This window comes from Setaria italica, chromosome VII (assembly GCF_000263155.2).
Source record: "Setaria italica strain Yugu1 chromosome VII, Setaria_italica_v2.0, whole genome shotgun sequence".
Classification (NCBI taxonomy): domain Eukaryota; kingdom Viridiplantae; phylum Streptophyta; class Magnoliopsida; order Poales; family Poaceae; genus Setaria; species Setaria italica.
The window spans coordinates 18,058,981-18,081,449 of record NC_028456.1 but is presented as its reverse complement, the minus strand read 5'-3'; the positions used below and the strand labels follow the sequence as shown (position 1 = coordinate 18,081,449).

The window sequence follows — 22,469 nt, the reverse complement described above, 5'->3', positions numbered from 1 at the left end:
TAACTTCGACACCATCATTTGGAAAATGTGGGTGCCGCCGAAGTGTAAGTTTTTTAGCTGGCTAGCCGTACAAGACAGAATATGGACAGCGGATTGCCTGGAGAGATGGGGATGGCCTAACTGGCCGCAATGCACACTTTGTAACATAACTCAAGAGACTGGTCTTCATCTTTTCAGAGAGTGCTCTTTTACAAAGACAATATGGGCAGAGATGGGTGCATAGACACGATGCGCTTATATTGACCCAGGCCACTGGGATGGACATGAGCCTCTACATAGTTGGTGGACAGCTTTGGCGTCCGCTCAGGTGGCCAGCAGGAAAGGGCTGCGAAGCTTAATTATTCTCGTCCTATGGGAAACTTGGAATGAAAGAAACGCCAGGATTTTTAAAAAAAGGAGCAGACGATACATCCGACGGTAAATAAGATCAAAGACCAGGGGGCTATATGGATTGTGGCAGGTGCTAAGCACCTAGAGTCCTTCATTAATGTGGTGAGGGATCTGTAGTATCGAATTTTTTTTACACTCTCGTTTTCCCTTTTGCTTTGGGATGTGCGTGTGCAGTATGTATAGAACTTTTGTACTTCACCCGTCGGGCATTCCTTCGCTTTTTTAATATAGTAGCAGCTCTCCTGCTGGCTCGTTCAAAAAAAAAGTTGCAGCATGCTCAAGAAGATAAATACACCACAACAAAAAGAGGATAACTTTTTGCCATGAATTACTTGATTTAATTCCAAGCATATACACGAATTACGTAGATTGTACTCGAAGTTCCCTCATACACCGCTGGTATGCTATTCAAGAAAACATAAACATGTTTGTTGAATGTTTAACCCATATTAAGGGTAGAGCAATACAGAAGAGGCGCGTCTTCATGAGTACTCATGAAGTGCGTCACACGTCATGACCGCAATGATATATTGGAGGAGATACACAAGGGCATTTGCGGTAACCACGCATCCTCACGCACAATTGTGGGGAAGGCTTTTAGAGCAGCGTTCTACTGGCCCACCACCCTAGCGGACACTGAAGAACTAGTTTGCCGGTGCTAGGGTTGCCAATTCTTCGCCAAGTAGCACCATGCCCCTACATACAAGCTTATCACCATACCGCCAACATGAACCTTTGCATGCTAGGGGCTTGATATGATCAGTCCACTTCCTACAGTGTTCGAAGGATTCAACCGAGTATTGGTAGCCATCGACAAGTTCACCAAGTGTGTTGAGGTCAAGCCAACAACCTACCCCAAGGCAGATAGAGTACTCAACTTCCTCGATGAGATCATCCACTGCTATGGATTCCCCAATCAGATAATCACAGATTTGGGTTCCAATTTTAACAACCACGAGTTCTAGGAGTATTGTGAAAATAGTGACATCAATGTTCGATACGTCTCTGTTGCTCACCCGTGGGCCAATGGTCAGGTTGAGCGCGCCAACGGGATGCTACTGGAAGCCTTGAAGAAAAGATTGCACGATATTGGTAACACCAAAGGAGGCAAATGGCTCAAAGAACTACCCAACATCCTCTGGGGGCTACATACTCAGTCGTGCAAACCTACGAGGCAGTCGCACTACTTCCTGGTCTACGGATCGGAAGCTATCCTTCCTGCTGATGTTATGTGGAAATCCCCAACAGTTGAGCAATACGATGAAGGGGCAACAAAGGAGACAAGACATCTAGATCTTGACAGCCTAGAAGAATCCCGATGTGCAGCACTCGTCTAGTCTGCAAGGTACCTCGAGGGTCTTCACTGCTATCATGATCGCAACATCAAAGAACGTTCTTTCAGCATAGGCGACATGTTCCTTAAGCGTATCCAAGACACTAAGGGGTTGCACAAGCTTAATTCACCATGGGAAGGGTCGTACATCGTATCCAAGGTCACAAGCCTAGGCTACAACACCTTTTTGGCAAAAATGTCAACAACTCATGGAACATCGAGCATCTATGTCGATTCTATCCGTAGTTAGAAGACTACACAGCATTGTAAATAGGCCACTGGCCACCGTTATAAGTTTTTAGCATAATAATGCAGTTATCTTCGGTGAAATTCGACTACTTATTCTCTCCCCTATTGCGGCTTGCAAAAGTGGGTCAGCAGCATCCTAATGAGCCATTGAGCTCCTTGGGCCACAACGCCCCAGTATGACTTTTAATTATAAGTCTACATGAGTTATTCAACTCACCTAGGCAGTTCGCTTAGCGAACTAGCAACGCAAGAGCCATCAAGTCGTCTAGGAGTCCACAAACTACCTGATCGACTACTTATTTACTACAAATCTATCTTAATGTGGCTCATACTAATGAGTTTTGCAGCTCCAGATTCCCAAGGTACAGCAACAAAACAAGACAAAGAAACAAGATAGCAACATCTCATCAATAAGGCATACATGCTTTCATTAAGGTTACAACAGAAGTCCTAGGCTTTTACAATATCACAAAGTGTGTGTGACCAGTCCCGGGACTACCCTAACCTCAGGACAAGCAGCTTCAACGTGGAAGAAGAAAAAAGAGTGAATGCAAGAAACCTGCGTTCAAGGAAGCTACACTCTAGTCCATTCTTAGCGGTATCCTGGACAAAGCCCGGGGCACACGATGCACCTTCCTCATGAGGATTCTTCTAGCATTATAGCCTTTAGGCTAGGCCAAAGAGACTGTAGAGGGAAGGAGCACCTGTGTATTCTTCACAAGAATTCTTCTAGCATTAGAAAATATGGTGGAAGCTACCCCTGATGAACAACAAAAACCTCAAGCCAACCTGTGCTATAACTTGAGCCATGAACACTCTAGATGCAGATGCAGCTCTATTTAAAGCCAAGGCAGCCAACTACCATCCAGAGTGCTACAATATGCTCTTGTGAATGCACGGCAGAGCTCCCTATGCACATCACACCCATACAGTGTTCATGTGACGCCTATCCTTACCGTCAGGACTCTGACGACCAGTGTTCACATGTTGCTCGTCTTTGTCAACTGGACACGGGCGAGTAGTACTCCCATGTGGCCCTCCTGACAAAGCAGCAATCATGAAAATACTCTACTCAGGGGAGTCGAGGAAACAAGCCCTAGTCAGCAGAATCCTGGAGAAACTAGCTGATGACCACTACTGGATAGCTCGAGTACCCGAGTATCCAACAATTTGCTTCCGAAGAGGCTCACAATAGTAGCCTTGTGCATAGACACTCACCTCGGTCGTATGAGCAAAATTAGGACCAAGTGTGAGAAGCACTAAACATGACAGACGACAAGTCGATAGCAACAAATTGCATTTAGACTTAGAGTTATCTACACATTTATCCCATTACAAAACTAAGTGTTCTTTCTATCCCAAAAGGTAAGGAGTTCATTGTAGGTCCAGATGCTTGGCGACTTCCTCGACAATGGGATCCATCTCTTGCAGATATTGCTGGAAGACTTCGTCCGTGCAGTCTCCCACTATCCCCTCCGCGATAGGAGACAAGTCAGCGTCAGGTAGGACTTTATGAAGGTCAGCAACTGTTTCGAGATGGACTTCGCCATCCCTTAGACGTAGCCTGTGATCTTCCCCGGTGCATCTCGGAGTCTCTCCACCAGTGGACAAGGATCCACGCCATCAACCGGAGGCTCCACATATCAGCCAAGGGTCGGGCTACCGCAAACAGCTTTGCAACTCCAGCTTACAGGCCCCAAGCTCGACTTGTTGCGCCTGGATGGTCATCATGACATTGATCAATTCAACTTCACCATCTTGGCGCATCTTCCTCTCTTTCTCCAAGTCGCGCTCCAGCTCGGACACCTGCTGCCCCAGCCTCTCATGTTGATCAATGGTCCGGTAGTAGGCATTCTGCCAATTAGTTATGGTAGCCTTCAACTGGGATTCCTGATTCTTATACTCTGCACAACAGAGACCAAAAATCAGTCAAAAATACTACAGGCTATCAATAGACGGACACAACAAAAAGATGAGTACTCACCTTCAAGCTTCTGGCTCAATGACTTATTCCGGGCAACAAGGCGCTCTTTCTCCTTTTCTAAGTCTTGCACCTGCGCCCGAAAAGTCACCACCGATCTGTCAAGTTTCATGACGAGCTGGGAGTTTTGCTGTCCCTCTTTAGCCAGCTCTTTCTCCAATGCCTCAGCACATTGTACGGTCTCACCACAGTCCTGCAGCAACTGGGACTTCCGGCGAGAGCGGTTGATCAAGTCCTGTTATCCACAAATCAGTACTCGGGTACCGCACGAAGTACATATTGCAGACATTCAGAAGTGAAGCATAAGGCAAAAATTCAAACTTACCTTAATGTAAGACGTGACGCGTCGGTTCATCTCGAGCATGGTGGCCATCATTTGCGCATCTAGCAGAGGATCGTCAATCAGCTGGACCTCCTCAGGCAGCACCTAAATCCCAATGCTCAACTCGATCCTCACGCTGGGCACAAGAACCATCTCACAGCCAGATGATGTGCTGGCTTCGGAAGTCATCCTGACAGCAGCAGCCACGGCTTCAAGAGCTCTAATTGCTTCAAGCTCAGGGGCTTCGGGAGTAGCAGCGTTGATGGGGATAACTTCCACGATCACAGGCGGGGGTGGACTCTCCACAAGACTAGCCATGGGAAGAGCCCCGGGTACAGCAGGCTCGGGGGCTGGCACTGCAATGTCAGCCATCGAGTTGATTATGTCATGCATCAACACAGCGACAAGTGATGCGGCACCTGTCTCGACCGTCGGAGCTAAATCTCTCTCCGTTAGGGCTACAGTAGGCGCGGGAGGTGCATCTTCAACCGAGCGGCTAACATCATCGATTGTTGACCTTGAACCCGATGACCCAAGGCCCAGGCTAGAAGACGTCTTGCACAACACTTAGCGTCAGCGACGGAAGACAACCAAGTACTCAACCTAGAATTAGTACTCATACAACAACAAAATGCTTACCTTGTGGATCACCGCAGCTTTAGTGACGGGTTCCCCACCAAGCGTAGCGGCTGGACAGTAGGGGTGAACTCTCCTGGCGAGGCACGTGGAGGTGCTTACTGACTACTGCCAGCTAGGGTAGTCCTGTCTTCTTCCTGCGCGGGTACTTCAGTACCGGCAGGGTTAACTTCAACAGCGGGGGGTTCTTGATTATCACTGACTTCAACGACCTCCCCGGGGGATGGAACTTCCAACGGGAGGGCACCAGCAACCACCTCCGTCGCCTCAACTACATTGTCGACTACCTGCAAATACAACAAAGGCTTGATTAGTAGCCATTAAGGATGGCAGCGGTTCGGTTTCGGGGCAGATATCCATGGGTTTCGGGTCTGTGGGTTTTGGTTTTGGTTCCTGGTTTTCGCCCATGGTTTTTCAAGTTCGGATACCCGAAATACTGCGGGTTTGGTGTGGGTTTTTAAAATAACCGCGGAGCTCCATCGGGTACCCAAAACAATTCGGCCCACTAAAGGCCCATTAGGAACCCTAGGTATATAACGGCAAGATACACCACCCAGGCGTCTAGGCACCCCGCATGGGCGCATGGTGCCACGACCGCAGTGCCACACTCGGCACCTCCCACAGTCCAGCACGCCGCACCCCCAGTCCCCTACCCCGCCGCCGTCGCTCGTCGCCATCGGCAGTCTCGCGCGGCCTCACCTCTCCCACACACATCCCGCCGCCTGCGCGTATGTGCTTCGCCATCGGATCCATTGCTGGCCGCGCCCCGCCTCTGTGCGCCGTCCCGCCGCCGGATCCACTGCCGGCTGCGCCCCGCCACCGTGCACCATCCCGCGACCGCGAGGCCCCGCCGCCGTGTGTCATCCCGCGAGGAGGCCGCGGCCCGCCACCGTCCTGGCACCCCGCCCGCAGATCAGTGGCTCAGTGCTGCTTGTTTTGGTACTTTTTGTCAGAATTATGACATAATGGAATATTAGACAATTGTGGTATAATAGATTCAGCTGAAAGTTAGCTTACAATTTTCCATGCTTGGTTATATCTGCTGCAATGATCCAAAGAAATGGCAACATGCTTTGTGATGGTCTTGTGCTATTAGGCTAACATTTGCTAAAAGAGCTCCCCTTAATTTCACCTGTCAGCATTTAATTTTGTAAAAGGGTTTTTGCAGTGTTTTGGTGGCAAACTTCTGCCTGCAGAGATTGTGTAGTTCCAGTTTAAGTTGAGCCCATGATTCTATTGTCTGTCTTCCAATGTTAGCTCCGTTTGAATTATCAATTTTCTTGTATGTTATTTCTTTAGTCTGCCTTCCAATGCTAGCTGTAACCTAATATTCTCAATTCTAAATATTCAGGAATTGGTCTATGTTAGAATTTAACTATTATGCTTTTTTGTTGTCCTCTTAGTGATATAATCAATAGTTCAACTGATGTCTTGAACTGATGTCTTGCTACCTAAAACTTTTTTAGATCACAGCAGGAAGTGAGCAATGTTAGCTCCTAGTGCTTCGAGTGGATCTCAAGTTGCTGCAGAATCTCAATCTGTGGGTTCTCATCCTCAAACTCGTCGATATCTTGCAGCCAATTCAGTAACACCGCCATCCAATTTAGCAGCACCGGCAACTGATTCTGCAACTGAAGGTAATACTGATGTGGTAGAGGTAGAAGATGATGTTCCTGTTGGTACTAAGAGAAAGGTAAGATCTGAAGTATGGGAAGACTTTGATTTGATTAATGTTAGTGGGGTTTGGAAAGCAAAATGTAAATGGTGTAAAAAACCATTTAGGTGGGGAGATAAGAAATGGTACAACTCACTTGAAGAATCATATTGTTGTATGTCAAGACAAAGCTACTAGAAAAGGTTTAACACACTCAACTCTTAAATTATCTGCAAACCCACAAGATGGCACAGTCACAATAGAGATGTGTTCGATCAAGATGTCGCTAGGAAAGAACTTGCTTTAATGATTATTGTCCATGAGTATCCTATTTCCATGGTGGACCATATTGGATTTCGCAATTTTTGTGCTGCATTGCAGCCAGCATTCAAGGTAGTGTCTAGAAACACAATTAGGAAGGATATCTTGGATATGTATCAAGTGCAGAAGCAATCTATGGTGAATTATATCAAGAAATTGAGTTGTCATGTTGCTGTTACTATGGACTCGTGGACCACCAGAGGAAAGGTTACATGGCAGTTATAGCCCATTTTCTAGATGAAGATTGGAAGCTAAAAAGTTTTCTTATTTAAATTTGATTGTGAAAAATGGAATGAGTGTCATGGAGAATGGAATTGATAAAGTGCGTGATAGTGTTGCATACTGGTTGGCCGCTCCTAAAAGACATGATAAGTTTGAGAAAATGGCAGCACAAATGAAAGGAAAATATGAAAAAAAGAATTGCTCTTGATTGTAAAACTAGATGGAACTCAACTTATATTATGCTTAGCACTGCACTACTTTACCAAGATGTTTTTGAGTGCCTTGCTTCTCGTGCTCCATGTGTTCCATCTGAAGATGATTGGAAGTTTGCTATAGATCTTTGTGACAGGTTAAAGATGTTCTATGATGTAACTGAGCTACTGTCAGGCACTAGATATGTTATAGCCAACCTTTTTTCCCCAAAATATGCAACATTTTTTTTGCAATTAGGAAGTGGCAAAGCCATGATGCTCCTAAGTTAGAAGAAATGTCTATTAAAATGAAAGAAAAGTTCAAAAAGTATTGGTCAGATGTGCATGGTTTGATGGTTATTGCTGCTATCCTAGATCCTAGGTTTAAATTGCAACTGTTGAATGCTCTTTTTCTCAAAATTCATGGGTTAGAAAGTTTAGCTATGGAAGCTGTCAACAAAGTGAAAGACTTGTTGTGCAATCTGGTTTTGGATTACCAAGGTGCTATAGAGGATGTTGCCACAACAGATGGTGCTCAAACTAGACCTAATGCTCCTATTCAGATGGATGATGAGGATTGGATGGACACTTTTGATGATTACATGTCCAAGCAGCTAGTTGTGACCTCCACTTATGTGCATACATAGTTAGATTTGTACTTGGAAGAGCCATTGCTGCCTAGGACACAAGAGCTGGATATCATTTAGTGGTGGCAACATGTAGGGCTGAAATACCCAACGTTACGAAAAATTGCACGTGATGTCCTTGCTATTCCTGTGACAATGGTGGCATCCGAGTCAGTCTTTAGTACAGGTGGGAGAATAATTAGTCCACATCATAGTAGGCTTGCACCATCAATGATACAAGCCCTTATGTGCATGCAAGCATGGTCTCATGCCGACATGTTGGGTAAGTCAGTAAGTGCAATTTCTATAAGTATGTGTTCTTCATTCCGGATAAGCAATAAAACTAATTTGTGAATACTATATCAATGCAGGTTCTCAGTCCACTTTTGTTGGTGTTTTGATGACTTGTCTTGACAAAAAAGATGAAGAAATGGTATTGTTGTTTGCTTCTATTTTCAACTTGTGAATTTACATTGCGTTCAACATTTTAGTAATTTAAGTAAAATTATTGTTGTGATCTCTGAACTTGTCCATGAACTTGTAATTTCAGTGAAATTGTTGCTGTGAACTTGTCCATGAAATTGTTGTTGTATTGTCCCTGAACTTGGTGTTTAAGACCTGTATTGTTACTGTACTGCGCCTGGTATTGTTGTTGTACTGTTGCTGAAATTGTTAGTGAAATTGTTGCTGTACTATACTGTTACTGTATTGTTTAAGATTGTTATACTATATTGTACTATTCATGTTCGAGTTTTGGTTAATCCATCAGGTTTTGGGTACCCGCGGATTTCGATTTCAGGGATGGATTTTCACCCAAATCGGTTTTCAGGTCGAATTCAGGTTTTAGGTTCGGGTTTCGGTTTTGGGTGCCTCGGCACTCCACCCGATCCGAACCTGCCCCGTTGCCATCCTTAGTATCCATGAGATCAACATGCATATACAATCATACTCGCACCTCAGGGTTCTACCCTTCCTTGAAGGTTATTACCGGTGGAGGCGCGTGCTAGACGATGCGAAGACTCCTTGAAGTGCGCGTCTTGGCAACTATTCATCTCTTCCTTAGCAGTGGGGCCAAATTGGCCTCAAGCTCATCTTCCGCAAGACGCTTTGATGAGCCAAAGGATGCCCCGGCCTCGTCCGAGGCACGATACTGCACAACAAAATCCTCAGCGGCATCAGTGTTTGAGTTGCTGAGGGACTCAGTTTTTTCTTCCTCCTCCTCTTGGGTGGCCCCCAATATAGCCATATTCCACCCACAAACTCGCGGTGCACTTTCAACATCATCGGCACCGGGTGGAGGAGGGGGTGAAAAGAACACGAGTATATCCTCCTGCATAAAGGGAGACCAATCGGAACAGAAGATCAACAACAAATAGGTACTCGGGGGCTACGGCCACGGGTACATACTGCTCTTGGTGGGTTGGAGGAGTTAAATGCCAAGACTATTTGGGAGATCTCATCGACGTTCTTGAACATGTGTTTCAGCCTTGCCATCACTTCATCAGTGGAGATATCCTCAGGTGACATCCTTGACGGATCATCAAGGCCTGAGTACTCGTAACCCCATGTGTGCCGGAGTTGCAGGGGTTGTACTCGCCTCTTCAGGAAACTGAAGGCCACTCCAATGCCTGTCAGTCCTTGCTTGTTCAGATGGGCGATCTTGGCTAAAAGCTCGGGTACTTGGAGACTGCTCCCGAACGTTGGCTCATCAATCCACCTATTGTTCCACTCCAAGCAGTGACCAGTCACCTTTGGCAGCTTTGGTTCGTGGTCTTCAATGTAGAACCACCTCTCCTTCCACCCAGAGTGTGACTTAATTGTTTGGTAGTCCAAATACAGACTACTACTCTTCTCCCAGATCTGAATTCCGGCACCTCTGACTACTTCACTGTGCTCCATTCTTGGATGCGGCTTCACCTCGAATATCTTGCGGAACAACTGGAAGTGGGGCTGAATCCCCAAGAAACCTTCACACAAATGCACGATGATAGAGATATGGAGGATGTCATTTGGGTTGAGGTGGACTAATTGAAGCTTGTAGTAATCCAGAAGACCCTGAAGAAAATCAGATGAGCGGATAGCAAAACCCCGCTCAACAAGTGCGCAAAAGTTACTGTCTCGTCGGGGTGCATCCCAAATGGCCACACATTACCATAGTTACACTGCCACCCTACGACTGCTTGATCCTTCAGTAGCTTCGCCGTCAACAGGGCCTGGATCTCCTGCTCCTTTAGGGTGGACCTCTTCCAAGCTAAGGCCTGATTCGGCAGCGCGATCTGGTTCGTCTTTCCGTACTTGGGCGGAGGCAGCTGTGACTCTTTCCCATTTTTGGATCCCTTCTTGGAACCCTCAGCACCCTTGGCACCAGCAGCTTTCCTCCCCATCCTGATTGTTGCAAGCCTCTTCACGCGCATATGCTCGGGAGCTCGATAGGGGGGGAGGCGGCATTGGCGATCTAAGATTGGATTGTGGTGGCGCTCGGGGGGAAGGTTTTCAGCAAAGGCAAATAGTAGATGCAAATGGCAAAGTAAACAGGAGGGGTAATTTCTCCCGTCTATTTATAACAGAGGCGGAGTAAACGGAGGTAATGGCCTAATGTTTTCGCCACTAGTCGCAAAATTTGCATATGGCCATCAGTTTCCGAAGTTACCACAAAAGATAAAGTTACTGTTGGTGACGGTCACAATGACTGGTGGTTGACCCTTATACCTCCTAAAACTAATCGGGTAATAGCTCGGGGGCTGTGTGCCACGTGCCCGTCGGCTAAAAAGTTTTTTCTCTGGAGTTTAAAGTGAAGACAATGCGAATGCAGATTGACCCTCAGCCTGATTCTTCGATTCAACCTAAGGCTCGGGGGCTACTCCATATGAAGTGCAATTTTCATCGCACTTCCATATATAAATTCAAGGACAGATATTCAACATAGCGTCGGATGAGGCTTGAGCGCATTCTAGCCGCATGGCAGTACTCGAGTTACTTGAAGGCTCAACTTTGACAGAGTACTCAAAAGAGCATAAAAAACTAGTCGATGAAGCCTGTAAAGGTACTCGGGACTGCTGCATTTGACTAAAATGTACTCGAGGCTTGTCGTACATACATCCACAAGCCCATCAGAAGATTTGGACAGACCCATATATAGGGTTGTGCACCAAGACGTGTCAGACATGGAGACTATGGTGCAGGACGATGTAGTCTACGTGGAGGACAGGGACTAGTCGAGGACTCGGAAACTACTCATAGCAGTTAGAGTAGGACTCTCTGGTCGAATCCGACTGGTATTCCTGTAAAATAACCGATCCTTAATCCTGCTCCACCAATATATAAGGACAGGCAGGGACCCTCTCTAGAAAGTTCAATTGAATACAAGCAAATAACACACAGGACATAGGTATTACGCGATCTAGCGGTCTGACCTGTCTAAATCGCGTGCCTACGTATACCATCGAGTTCCTGATTTTGGCGACACCCACCAACCAAGACTCTACCTTAGGTATTCTCCTTGGTAGGTTGCCGGATTTTAACACCCACAACCAACGATGCTTTGTTTTCTTCTCCCATTATAGTTTCCTTCTCACTGACAGGGAGCAGCAGCATGCTATTGGAGTAGTTATGCATCAAGAAAACTAGAGTCATCGATGCCGAGTTTTTTCATCTAGCATTGCGTCTTGCGGTGCGCCGATGGATACTCAAAGAGAAAAGAGAAAAACGAAAAATAACTTTTAGAACACACTGACTGCTCTAAGCACGATTTGCCGTGTTTGAGGTAGTTTAGCTTGTTTTTTGAGCCGAGCCAGCTCCATATCCTAACGCAAGCCAAGCCGACACGAACCATCTCTGCGGCTCTGCTGTGCTTCCCGCCCTCCCCAACCTTTCAGCCGACGGCCGCCACCCATCGTCCCCCTTCCTCCGCCCCGAACCCCGCTCCGGCGATGACACCGACGACCCGCCTGCCCGTTTTTCCCACCTCCTCCTTCTCCAATAGCCGGTAGGCGAGGGATAGCGCCGTTAAGTAGGCGCCGGCCTCGAGCGCACTGCCATATGCCCGTCGCCTGCTCGATGGAATGCCTGACCGGACGCACTGCGATGTGTAAGGCCCCAATCAAGTATTACAGTTGAAAAAGGCAAAACGTCCTACTGTCACCATTCGCGTGCACACATTTACGCAGAATATGTGCTTCTTATCGTTTATTTTTCTTATACAGGACGTTTGATCCCATCAGCAACAGAATAACTGAGTCTAGCTAGGAGCTAGTGCTATGCCACCCACTAGGCCACTACGATTGATTTTGAAGTTCACTTCAATCCCTGTCTTCATGCTGTGCTAGTTGCCCCTGTTACAGTTGTTTCCTCTGCCGCTGGAGCAGTGGGATCGCCTCGAGTACTCCTTGACGAGCCTGGAGAACTCAGAGTTCTCGTTCTTCAGCAATTTCGACGGAGTGTCGTATTCCACGATCCTCCCTGCTCATCATAAAACAGTATGGATTTTAGTATCACTGCAGCTAGGTCCTCCAATAACATGCAGCGGACTGCTGTTTGTTCATTGAACCCGGGCCTTATACCTTCACTGAAGACGAGGATGAGATCGCTGTCAACAACCGTGTGGATTCTGTGTGCCACTGTAAGCACTGTGCAATCCCGAAACTCTTGGCGGACGGTTTCTTGGATAATTGCATCAGTGGAGGAGTCAACTGAAGCAGTTGCCTCATCAAGTACGAGGATGTTGCTTCTCTTTAGCAGAACCCTACCAAGGCAAAACAGCTGCCTCTGGCCCACGCTCCAGTTTTCTCCATTCTCGACAACTGCAGGGGGTATCCCGTTTGGTTATAGTCTCATTGAAGATATCCTTACCTACAAGACTATGGTAACTACTACAGTACCACCTACCCATGAACACTACGTTTTCACATTGGCCACTAGACCTGAAATAGTGCATTACCTGTTGAATCCAGCTTCTTTGGGTTTTGCCGAACTATATCGCCAAGCTGGCATTTGTCCAATACCTGAACAAAATAAGCAAACCAATATTCTGATCAGGTGGCTGTCTCCACTCCCTCTAGTCATCATTTTCTTTTGAGTGGTACTTTCCCTTTTCTGTTCACTTTTATGTCAATAGATTATGAATTTCAATCGGGTTGGTTATGAGTTACCAGAAAATCTTTAGGAATTGTATTGTGTTACTAATTGCAATGTACAGTTGGTGCACTTATACTATAACAATTACATCCATTCCCCCATTCTGGCTTCAGTCATTTAAAGTTTGGTGGTAGTATCAAACATGCAGTGTGAGGGAAACATATTAATTTATGACTTATCCCTATTTCACATGGTAATTAAGGTTTTCTTTATCATGATGGTATTTGTAGCTGATTAAGTTACCTCCCACACACGTTGATCAGAGTACTCATTTAGTGGATCAAGATTCCCTCTTACGGTTCCCTCAAACATGGTTGGATCTTGTGGAATGATGCTAAGTCTGCCACGTAAATCATGCAGCCCTATTTTGCAGATGTCAACATTGTCGATTTTAATTGTGCCTTCCCGTGGTTCAACGATCCGGAAAAGGGCTTGGATAAAAGTTGACTTTCCACTGCCAGTACGTCCTACAATCCCCACTTTCTTCCCTCCTGGAATTGTACATGATATGCTTCTCAAAATAGATGGGAGATGCTCTGCATATCGAACCTGTAAAACAGTAAAAGCAAAAAGTCACATTAGATGGCTCCATTTGAGCTAATGCATATATTGAGATAAAATACATAGTACATGTTTCATTTATTATGTAGAAAATAAAAAGTAAGAGCTACGTGATTATTTATATAATTATTATAAACCGAGCGCTTTCGTGAGATGAATTTTTCTGACAGCTTGCTGTTATTTTGTGCATATGGTTATTTAACTTCAACGTTAATGAATAAATTAATTTTTTTTACCAACTCAGCAAAAGATTTTTAAAATCATTGGTGAAATAAAATTATGTTTGCACTCATGTTAGGTCATAACTCATGATTCTTTTTCACATACCTCCAAGCATCTTATACTGATAGTTCCATTTTGCGGCCAGCTAGTTGGTGGGCAGCAGTAGTCAACTAATAGAGGAGCCTCACTAGGTATCCTTGAGTACTGTAATATTCTTTCTACTGATATCATTTTGTTCTCTGTGCTGGTAATGTTCCAAATCATAGACGTCAACTGATAGTTGAGGTTCAATGCATAAGTCACTGCAAGTCCAGCAATGCCTGCATGTGTAATTATATTAGTTTGAAAATCACTAAACATAAGACATATTGAGGCTTCTGTAATCACCAAGGGCTTTGCATATACATCTTACTTGGGTTCAATAAACCTTCAGGAAGGCTGACTAGCAGAATCAAACAAACCGCAAAGACAAGAGTGGATAGCATGGCTAGCCTGAGAGAAAGCCACTCCATGGAAGCGAAGTTATAGAACCATGGTCTGAAGTGACTGTCAAAAAGACCAAGGTTTGCTTTTATGAAACGATCTTTCCGTCCATATGCTCTAATACTTGATGCTCCTGAAAGTGATTCTGCAAAATGGTGTAGGATTGGAGCCCTTTGAATTTTATTCAAACGAGCCAGCTCTCTTGCTGCTGGTATTTGGTAGCGCTGCACATTATACAAAGTATATGGATTCAGAAAACTGGTATTTAAGCTTCCTTTAATTTATTGATTGCAATAGTAACCATATGCATAATGGTAAAGAGAACACCAAAGTTGTAAGCAAGATCTGAAGTTCTTGCCTAAGAGTTCGTACTTGATAAAGGACAGAGACAACCATCACTGGAATGAAGATGGCGAAAACTGGCCATGCAACCTGTGACATAACACCAATGGTCCCCAGGATTTGTATGACTGAAAGCATGGACCAACTAAGCTTGTTTGCTATGTCCATATCTAGAGCACGTTGGTCACTGGAGGCCTGTTACATGAAAAACACACATTAGTTTCGTACTTTAGTACTGTTAGGGCATGTGATGCAGTATAAAATTTTCATAAAACCAACCCTGATCAAAATTCTCCCAGTAGGTGTGGAGTCAAAGAAAGACATTGGGGCACGCAGGATGCAGTGGATCATGTTCTTGAAGAGCTTTTCTGATGTTAGCAGACCGATTAGTGATGTGAGCATGGAGCGGGCAAAGATACATAGTGCACTTCCCATAGATAGTGTTATATACACAGAGAAAAGGAGGCCTAATCCAATGGTTGGGTTGGTTGCAGATGATGGAGGGGATGCCCATGCCATCCAATAGTTGCTTGCTACCTGAAATATTTGGAATAATAGCTGTGCAGCGATTATTATTGGAACTAAGGCACCACCATGAACTGTCCTCAGGTACACCCAATAAACTTTCTTGCCAATGCCTCCCTTTTCTCTCTCCTCATCTTGTGTTAACCTTCCCTTGTCATTGGTGTCGTGTGAGACATCGCGTGCTGACTCTTGTTTTGTTATGCCCTGAAGCTGATCATCTGTTTTGTTTTCTGCATCTAAATCATCCTCTGTATCTGCTGATTTCTGATTATCTGAGGATATTCTGCTGGAGCTCTCAGCATACATGACAGATTCAAGTGCCTGGCTATGGGCTCCTACTATAGCTTCGAATCCTATATTCCTTTGAAGGAGCTCATCAAATTTCCCTTCCTGCACAATCTTTCCGCCCTGCATCACCTGTTAACTTTCATCCACATGGTTAGTTGCTTGGCATCTCCTTTGGACATGAATAGTTAAACAAAAAGCTATTTTAGGCACCTACCAGTATAAGATCTGCAGCTGGAAGAAATTCAACTTGGTGGGTCACGTACAGTACTGTTTTGTCTTTAGGAATTCCCATTACACAATCCTGCATGATCCAATTATTTATTGCTTAGAATATCTGCCGACTACTGTCCTAAAAGTCCTAAATGGTTAGTACTATATTTGTGCGTTTCTTGGAACTACAAAACCTACCTTAAAAATCTGACTTCCAGTGTGAGCATCTACTGCACTAAAAGGATCATCAAAGAGGTAAATATCAGCATCCTCATACATTGACCTTGCAATCTGAATCCGCTGCTTCTGGCCACCGCTCATGTTTATTCCTCTTTCACCAATCTCAGTCAAATCTCCATTTGCAAACATTTCAATATCTTTAGTCAGTGCACAAGCTTGTACTATCCTTTCATACTTTTCCTTGTCATATGGATTTCCGAATAAAATGTTGTCCCTGATATTCCCGGACAGGATCCAGGCAGTTTGAGGAACATATGCTTTGCTCCCGCTCACCCTGACAGTCCCGTTTCGCTTTGGCATCTCCCCAAGTATGCATGACAATAGACTGGATTTTCCAGAGCCGACCATTCCACAGATAGCTACTTTCATCCCTCTCTTTACTCTTAACTGTACATCTGGGAGAGTTGGAGAAGTGGTCTCAAGTTCCCAGCTGAATGTTCCTTGATAAATCTCCACAGCATAGCATGTGTCACTTCTTGGCACTTGTGTAACTGCATCACATTTCAGTTCTTCTTCCTGTAGGTACTTTGCTACTCTATCTGCTGAAACTTTACCTCGAGCAAACACTGAAAGCAAGTCAGGAAGTCTGAAGATTGGATTTTGTAGCATCCGGAATGTTGCAAGGGCAGACAAAACACTACCAGCAGTTAGAGGAATCCCCATCAATATGCATGAGCCAAATGTTACAGAGGATATAAATGCAGGTGCCCCCCAAAACACAAGTGTTGTCAAAGCCGACAACCTCTGAGATCTCCATAACCACTTGTACTCCTCACTTCGTGAAGCCTCTATCTTTTGAAGGTACTGCATATCCCATGCTTGAAGTTTCAGTATTTTCATGCTTCTAAGAACTTCTGTTGTTGCCTTCATTCTCTCGTCTTTAGCAGCCATGATCTTGGCTTGCAACTTTTTTTGCATGCTGGTTAGCGGAATATTGCAAACCATTACTGCCAGTGTTGCTGCTAAACCAGCCCAGGCCCCAGCCCCTAGGTTTTGATAGAGAACACAGACAGCTAGAAAGAGCTCAATGGGTAGCATCCATATGTAGTTTGTGTACCATAAAAAATCAGATATCCTTTGTATATCTGCATCCATGTAGTTTATGATCTCTCCGCTGGTGTGCTTCTGCCTCGAACTGAAGGATAACTGTAGTCCCTTTTGATAGACGTGAGATATCAAAGCAGCTCGCAACCGCATCCCGAGCTGTTGAGCTCCAAACCGCCACTGACTTTCTGCTATTGCTTGTATAACTTTAGCACTTAGAAGAGCTAAAGCAAGAAGGTAACCTCTTTTGTGTCCATATTGCCTGTCTCCTGCAAGGAACTTCACCAAGTCGTTAATCAATGATGGTCCAACATAGGATGCGCTGGCATTTAGCACAGCAAGTGCTGCATTGATCATTGCTTTCCGTCTAACAAATAAGAACATTGCTGTATATATTGATGAAGTAGTTATACCATGCCTGTGTTCAACATCATTTATGATTTTCTTAAACGAATCAGAGAGGAACTCGGCAGAGTCTTTCCCATCAAGATCTGGCACATCATTCTGATCTAGAGTTTTCCTGTATCCAATAGCAATGATAGGATTCATCCAAGAGAATGTGATAAATTGTAGAATACCTGCCCTTCCATATAGACATGTCCTTTCAGCTTCCATCTGCTGTCCTACAGATGGGGTCAAAAGTGGCTCTGTTATGCTGCTATCTGTGAAAGTTATCCTGATCCCTGTTGTTCCTCTGGCTGAAACTACAAACAGATAAGTGCAAACACCAAGATTGAACAGATTGGTCCATTTTTTGTATCCTATGTGTTCATGATCCGATAAAATTGATCTGAGATCAAATACCACCATGGTAATTGATTGCAGAAAGTTTAATATCCACCATGATCGAACTATCAATGGTAGTTTAGTAGATTTTGTTTCCTGAAAATTGAATACTGCTATTGACAATATTATGAAGGATAACACCTGCAAGCCTTCACTTAGCACACAAGATGGATACATGCAATTACTTAGTCTTTCATTGAACTGCAATAAGAATACCCGCAGAATATGAACTGCTAACATAAGCAGGCAGCATGCTTTGCTTGCTTGATATGATACACCCTGCTTTATGACTGTATTCTTTTGGTCCTGATATGAATGCTCATCAGGAGCTGCAATCTTCAATCTCTGTCTGCACCAACTTATTTGGTTGATCAGATATTGACTGGACATACTTATGATGAATATCAGTTGCATCAATGTAAAAGCACCCATCCAGAAGCTAGGTGAATATAGCTCTGGCCATTCTCGCAAATATTGCAACATAGTGGGATCTGCATTATTGCATTCCAAAATTTGTTTGTCAAAAACAAAAAAAGGCAGAATTAGTTTACTAATTTGTATTTCTCTCTTGCAAGTATTACATAGGAGTTAGTAACTACCGTTCATGTCATCAGTGCTCAAGAAAAAGAAGCAATCAAATACATATAAGGATTGAAATTTTGACATGCTGCTGTTCCAACGATTTTCAAACTGATCTTGTTTTTTCTTGTAACTTGCAGAGCTTTTCAAGAAGAAAAGGAAATATTTTTACTATTCAATTCTTACTCAGGTTTATTTCATCAGCTGCTGGTTGGAGATATATTTCATCAACATAGGGGTTGTTTGGATATATAGCCTTTATCCTAAAAAACCTGTTTTATTGTTCAGTCTTTGTTAGCCATGAATTTGGGTGTAACGAGTCGGTAGAAAAGATAAAGATAACTTTGTGCGGAGTTCCTCTCTAATTAATAAACCGTGTTAACTGCTTTTGCTAAAAAAGTTTTTACGGGTTTGTGAAAAAACTTGTTTATATTTATTTATTTAAGAAAGGCAAGTGACAAAAAACAAAATAATCAAACGTGACTATAGAAACCATAGAATGTCTTATATTTTGGGAAGACTTAATGAGGATGCTAGGCCGACTCGAGGAAGCATCTCTACGGATACTAATAAGAGAAGTTTGCTTGCTGGTGCAGGGATATATGATTTGAGGCTTACTGGACGAGTTGTGGAGCAAGCCACCGTGGTGGAGCCTCTCGTGCGTCCTTGTGGGAACAAGTAAGCCCAGGCTCCCTCTGTCCATGGCGTTAAGTTGCCAAAGGGAGAGAGACAAAGGGAGGCTCTCTCTGGCATGGGTGGAGTATAAATAGAGACCGGAGGAGGACCAAATGGTGGTAAGTCAAGTGCAAATTTTAAAAATAGTGCTCCCACTTGTATTTGTGCTATTTTTTCTATGACAAAAGAGCATGAGTTTGGTTAGTGGGCAATTTCTTCCTGCCCAAGTTTCCATGACCCTGCTGATCATCGGTTTAGTTGCTCTTATACATGCTCGTGCGGACGACGGCGACATGCACCGACACTGGCACTATCTGGCGGCTCATGGCCTATTGCTTTCAAACCCTTTTCTTTTAGGCCCCGTTTGGGTCCAAGGAATTGGAATCTATTTATCTATTTAATGGAGTAGGCTAATTTATGTTGGAATGTGGCATTCCACAACTTTCCAAAGTTTAGATATAAGCCTACCTTAAATTCATGGGGTGGGAGATGGAAATTGATTCTATAGATTATGGTTATTAGATGGAATTCAATTCTTATAGCACGCTCTTAGACTTGCTTCTCTATAGTAGAAGTGTAGCATACAAGTATCTCTCCCATATCACCAACTATAATATACAACTATATTCCACATACAATTATATTAGCTTAATTAATTTGTGTCTAAATTATGATTATTAGGATGGAATTCAATTCCATCGAAACAAACGGGGCCTTAGGAAATTGGTTAGCTAACCTTTGTTAAAAAAAGAGTCAAGACTAGACTAACTTTGTAGGAGTACATTATATTCTTGCCAGCCAAGGCACTGCCCAAACGCATACTACGGACATACTATGCGAAGATGTGAGGAACTGCAAGAGCACGGAGACAAGGGATTTGGTGAGGGCGCATGCGCTGGCACTTGGCACTAGCACTACCCGTCAATTGTTGTTTGTGACCACTGGCCAGTGATGGTCATGCATGGTCGTGCCAGGCTCGTCAAAGTTAATACTTACTAGTTGCAGCACGCTCAAGAAGATAAATACACCATAGCAAAAAGAGGATAACTTTTTGCCACGAATTACTTGATTTTAATTCCAAGCATATACACGAATTACTTAGATTGTACTCGAAAGTTCCCTCATACACGGCTGGTCTGCTATTCAAGAAAACATAAACATGTTTGTTGAATGTTTAACCCGTATTAAGGGTAGAGCACAAAATGAGGTGACAATTCAAGAAAGGTTAGTTCATATGTTCTTAATTTTATTGTCACTTCATATGGAGTATGAAGTTTAAGATGACATTTTGACTTGTCCAGATTATGCTGGCATGTTTATATATGTTCAAGTCCAAAGATCAGAATAACAACCTGTCATACCCGATTTTAAAACAAAACCAAGTGCTACCTATATGTATACCAAGATCTAGTTTCATACATATAGTGGCATCATAAGTGAATACAACAATATTATCACGTAAAGAACAAGAGAGTATATCAGAGATTTATGCTTAATCCTGGAAACGGACGCTCCAAACTTCACATGCAATCGACTGGGGGTTGCGTACGCCTAGAACACAACATCATCTTCAGAAAACTTCACACACCTTCATCTGAGCAGCAAAAAGCAAGGGTGAGTATACTTGTGGTTGGTACACAGGAAGGCCACAAGAAATAATCAGAATAACGATTTAAGTCCATATTTAAGTTCAATTATCATATGAGGGTCCAGGCTGCTCTTGATCGTGAGCACGGCTGTTATAACAGTTTTACACTCTACGGAGGTTGTACACTTCCACCATAAGTTGCGTAAAAGTTCAAGAGAACTTTAGACCCAACCATGTTGTGCAAAAGTAGCCACTTATCACACTACCAAGGAGTGACTGCATAGGGACGCTACAAGGCTTTTACAAAGATTCCCTAATAAGTGATAACCCGCTAATGTTTCCTCATAAGGGGATGAACCCTCCCCCAAGTGGTGCGTACGCCCCTTGGCTGGACAAGCCATCGCACAACCTATGAGCCCCTCTTACCTTTTTGGTAAGACTATCACAAACTAGAGTCTCTGATTAATTAGCCAAGACTAGAGCTTGTTGGTCTTATGGTTGTACTGTTTTCCTAGGTGGTCGCTCCATGTTCCAATTAATGTAAGATATTCTTGTAAATAAGTATAGATAGAAGGATGGTTAGTGATACTTGCCTTTCTCCAATGAAAAGTTACTCTTACTGCTCTTCAGCTCTTGCTCTCTTGAAGCTCTTAATCTTCAAAGCTTTCGAACAACAATCCTTCTACTCGAAGCCAATCAAACATACAAGCAAACAAACAAGTGCAACTAAAAATAATACACCAATCAAAAGAAAAGATTTAAAAAGAGTGTACTAAAGGATAGGGCTCAATTTTAGGATCACACGAACGCAAGGAACTAAGGTTGAAAAGGTACAGCTACCGAGAGGTTTGGATTTGTAAAAGAAAAGATAGGAGCTACATGCTTCATTTATTTTAGTTGAAAAAAACAATGTAAAGATATTTAAGAGAAATACCCTTAGTTGGAATTAATCAAGTCATATTTACATACGAAAAGATGATGTAAAGCTTAGTCCAATTTTACTTATAAACATCTAAGTACAATTTTAAGCAAATTAAACATTTGATTTTAAAAGCAGCATGTAAAAGCATCTAAGCATATAACTTTATGATTTGGGTTGAACTAACCAAATATAATTAAAAATACATTTATATTCATATTAGTCAAATTAACATTTAATTATGAAAACCCGAGATATAAGCTTTTAGTTATAAACAAATTAAATAAACATTAATCAAATTAAGTTTAATTTATGAAAAGTCGAGAAAAAAGTCACACCCAATTTTTTTTATTTTAGGATGTGAATAGTCCATAAAATATTTCTATTTTTTAAATATTTACTTTGATAGTAAACCTTTTAGTTGCATCAATAATTAATTTGTAAATAAAAATGAAACTGATATAGGATATATTATGGTTTGATGTTCATTCGGGGTAGAAAATGCCATTGGGGTTCTTTTATGAATAACACATTTCTAAAACTCGAATATTTATTCGACTTCTCTTGTTGGGCCTCGGCTCATCAACTCAGCCATGCCTCTATGATGAAGAAAAAAAAATCATCGTGATCCCCATAAATAAAAAAAATATGAAAAACATAAAATCTCAAAAGTTCATATATATATATATATATAAAGTCCAATAAAAACAAGGACTCGGTTAACGTTTGATGGAACGACGCTCACGAGCTGGATCATCTTATGGATTTTATGGGATGACTCAATTGCTTATGAAGGGACCGTGACATCGTTAGAGAGGGTAGGTGTGGCGGATCCACTTCGGATTTGCTTGATTAAACATGATTAAGCCGCCTGATACGCGACACTCATGCCTTAACCAAGTAAACACGAAGTACCGTCGGATTTCATCCGATTTAACCACTTGAACAG

The 22,469-nt window shown here is 43.3% G+C and overlaps 1 protein-coding gene and 1 long non-coding RNA gene across 2 annotated transcripts; one reads left to right on the top strand and one right to left on the bottom strand.

Annotated features, from left to right (window-relative positions):
• Positions 1–12,082: 12,082 nt before the first annotated feature.
• On the bottom strand, positions 12,083–19,065 carry LOC101773863 (putative ABC transporter C family member 15). Its single transcript, XM_022828122.1, has 11 exons — positions 18,957–19,065; positions 15,888–18,250; positions 15,694–15,780; positions 14,946–15,608; positions 14,697–14,861; positions 14,254–14,548; positions 13,947–14,161; positions 13,302–13,607; positions 12,862–12,925; positions 12,485–12,724; positions 12,083–12,383 (listed from the first exon to the last, which is right to left on the bottom strand). The coding sequence occupies exons 1-11, from the start codon at positions 19,039–19,041 to the stop codon at positions 12,247–12,249; spliced, it is 4,620 nt and encodes a 1,539-aa protein (XP_022683857.1). The 5' UTR covers positions 19,042–19,065; the 3' UTR covers positions 12,083–12,246.
• On the top strand, positions 13,392–14,705 carry LOC111257862. Its single transcript, XR_002678450.1, has 3 exons — positions 13,392–13,518; positions 14,275–14,404; positions 14,486–14,705. It is a non-coding gene; the product is annotated as an uncharacterized LOC111257862 (long non-coding RNA).
• Positions 19,066–22,469: the final 3,404 nt, after the last annotated feature.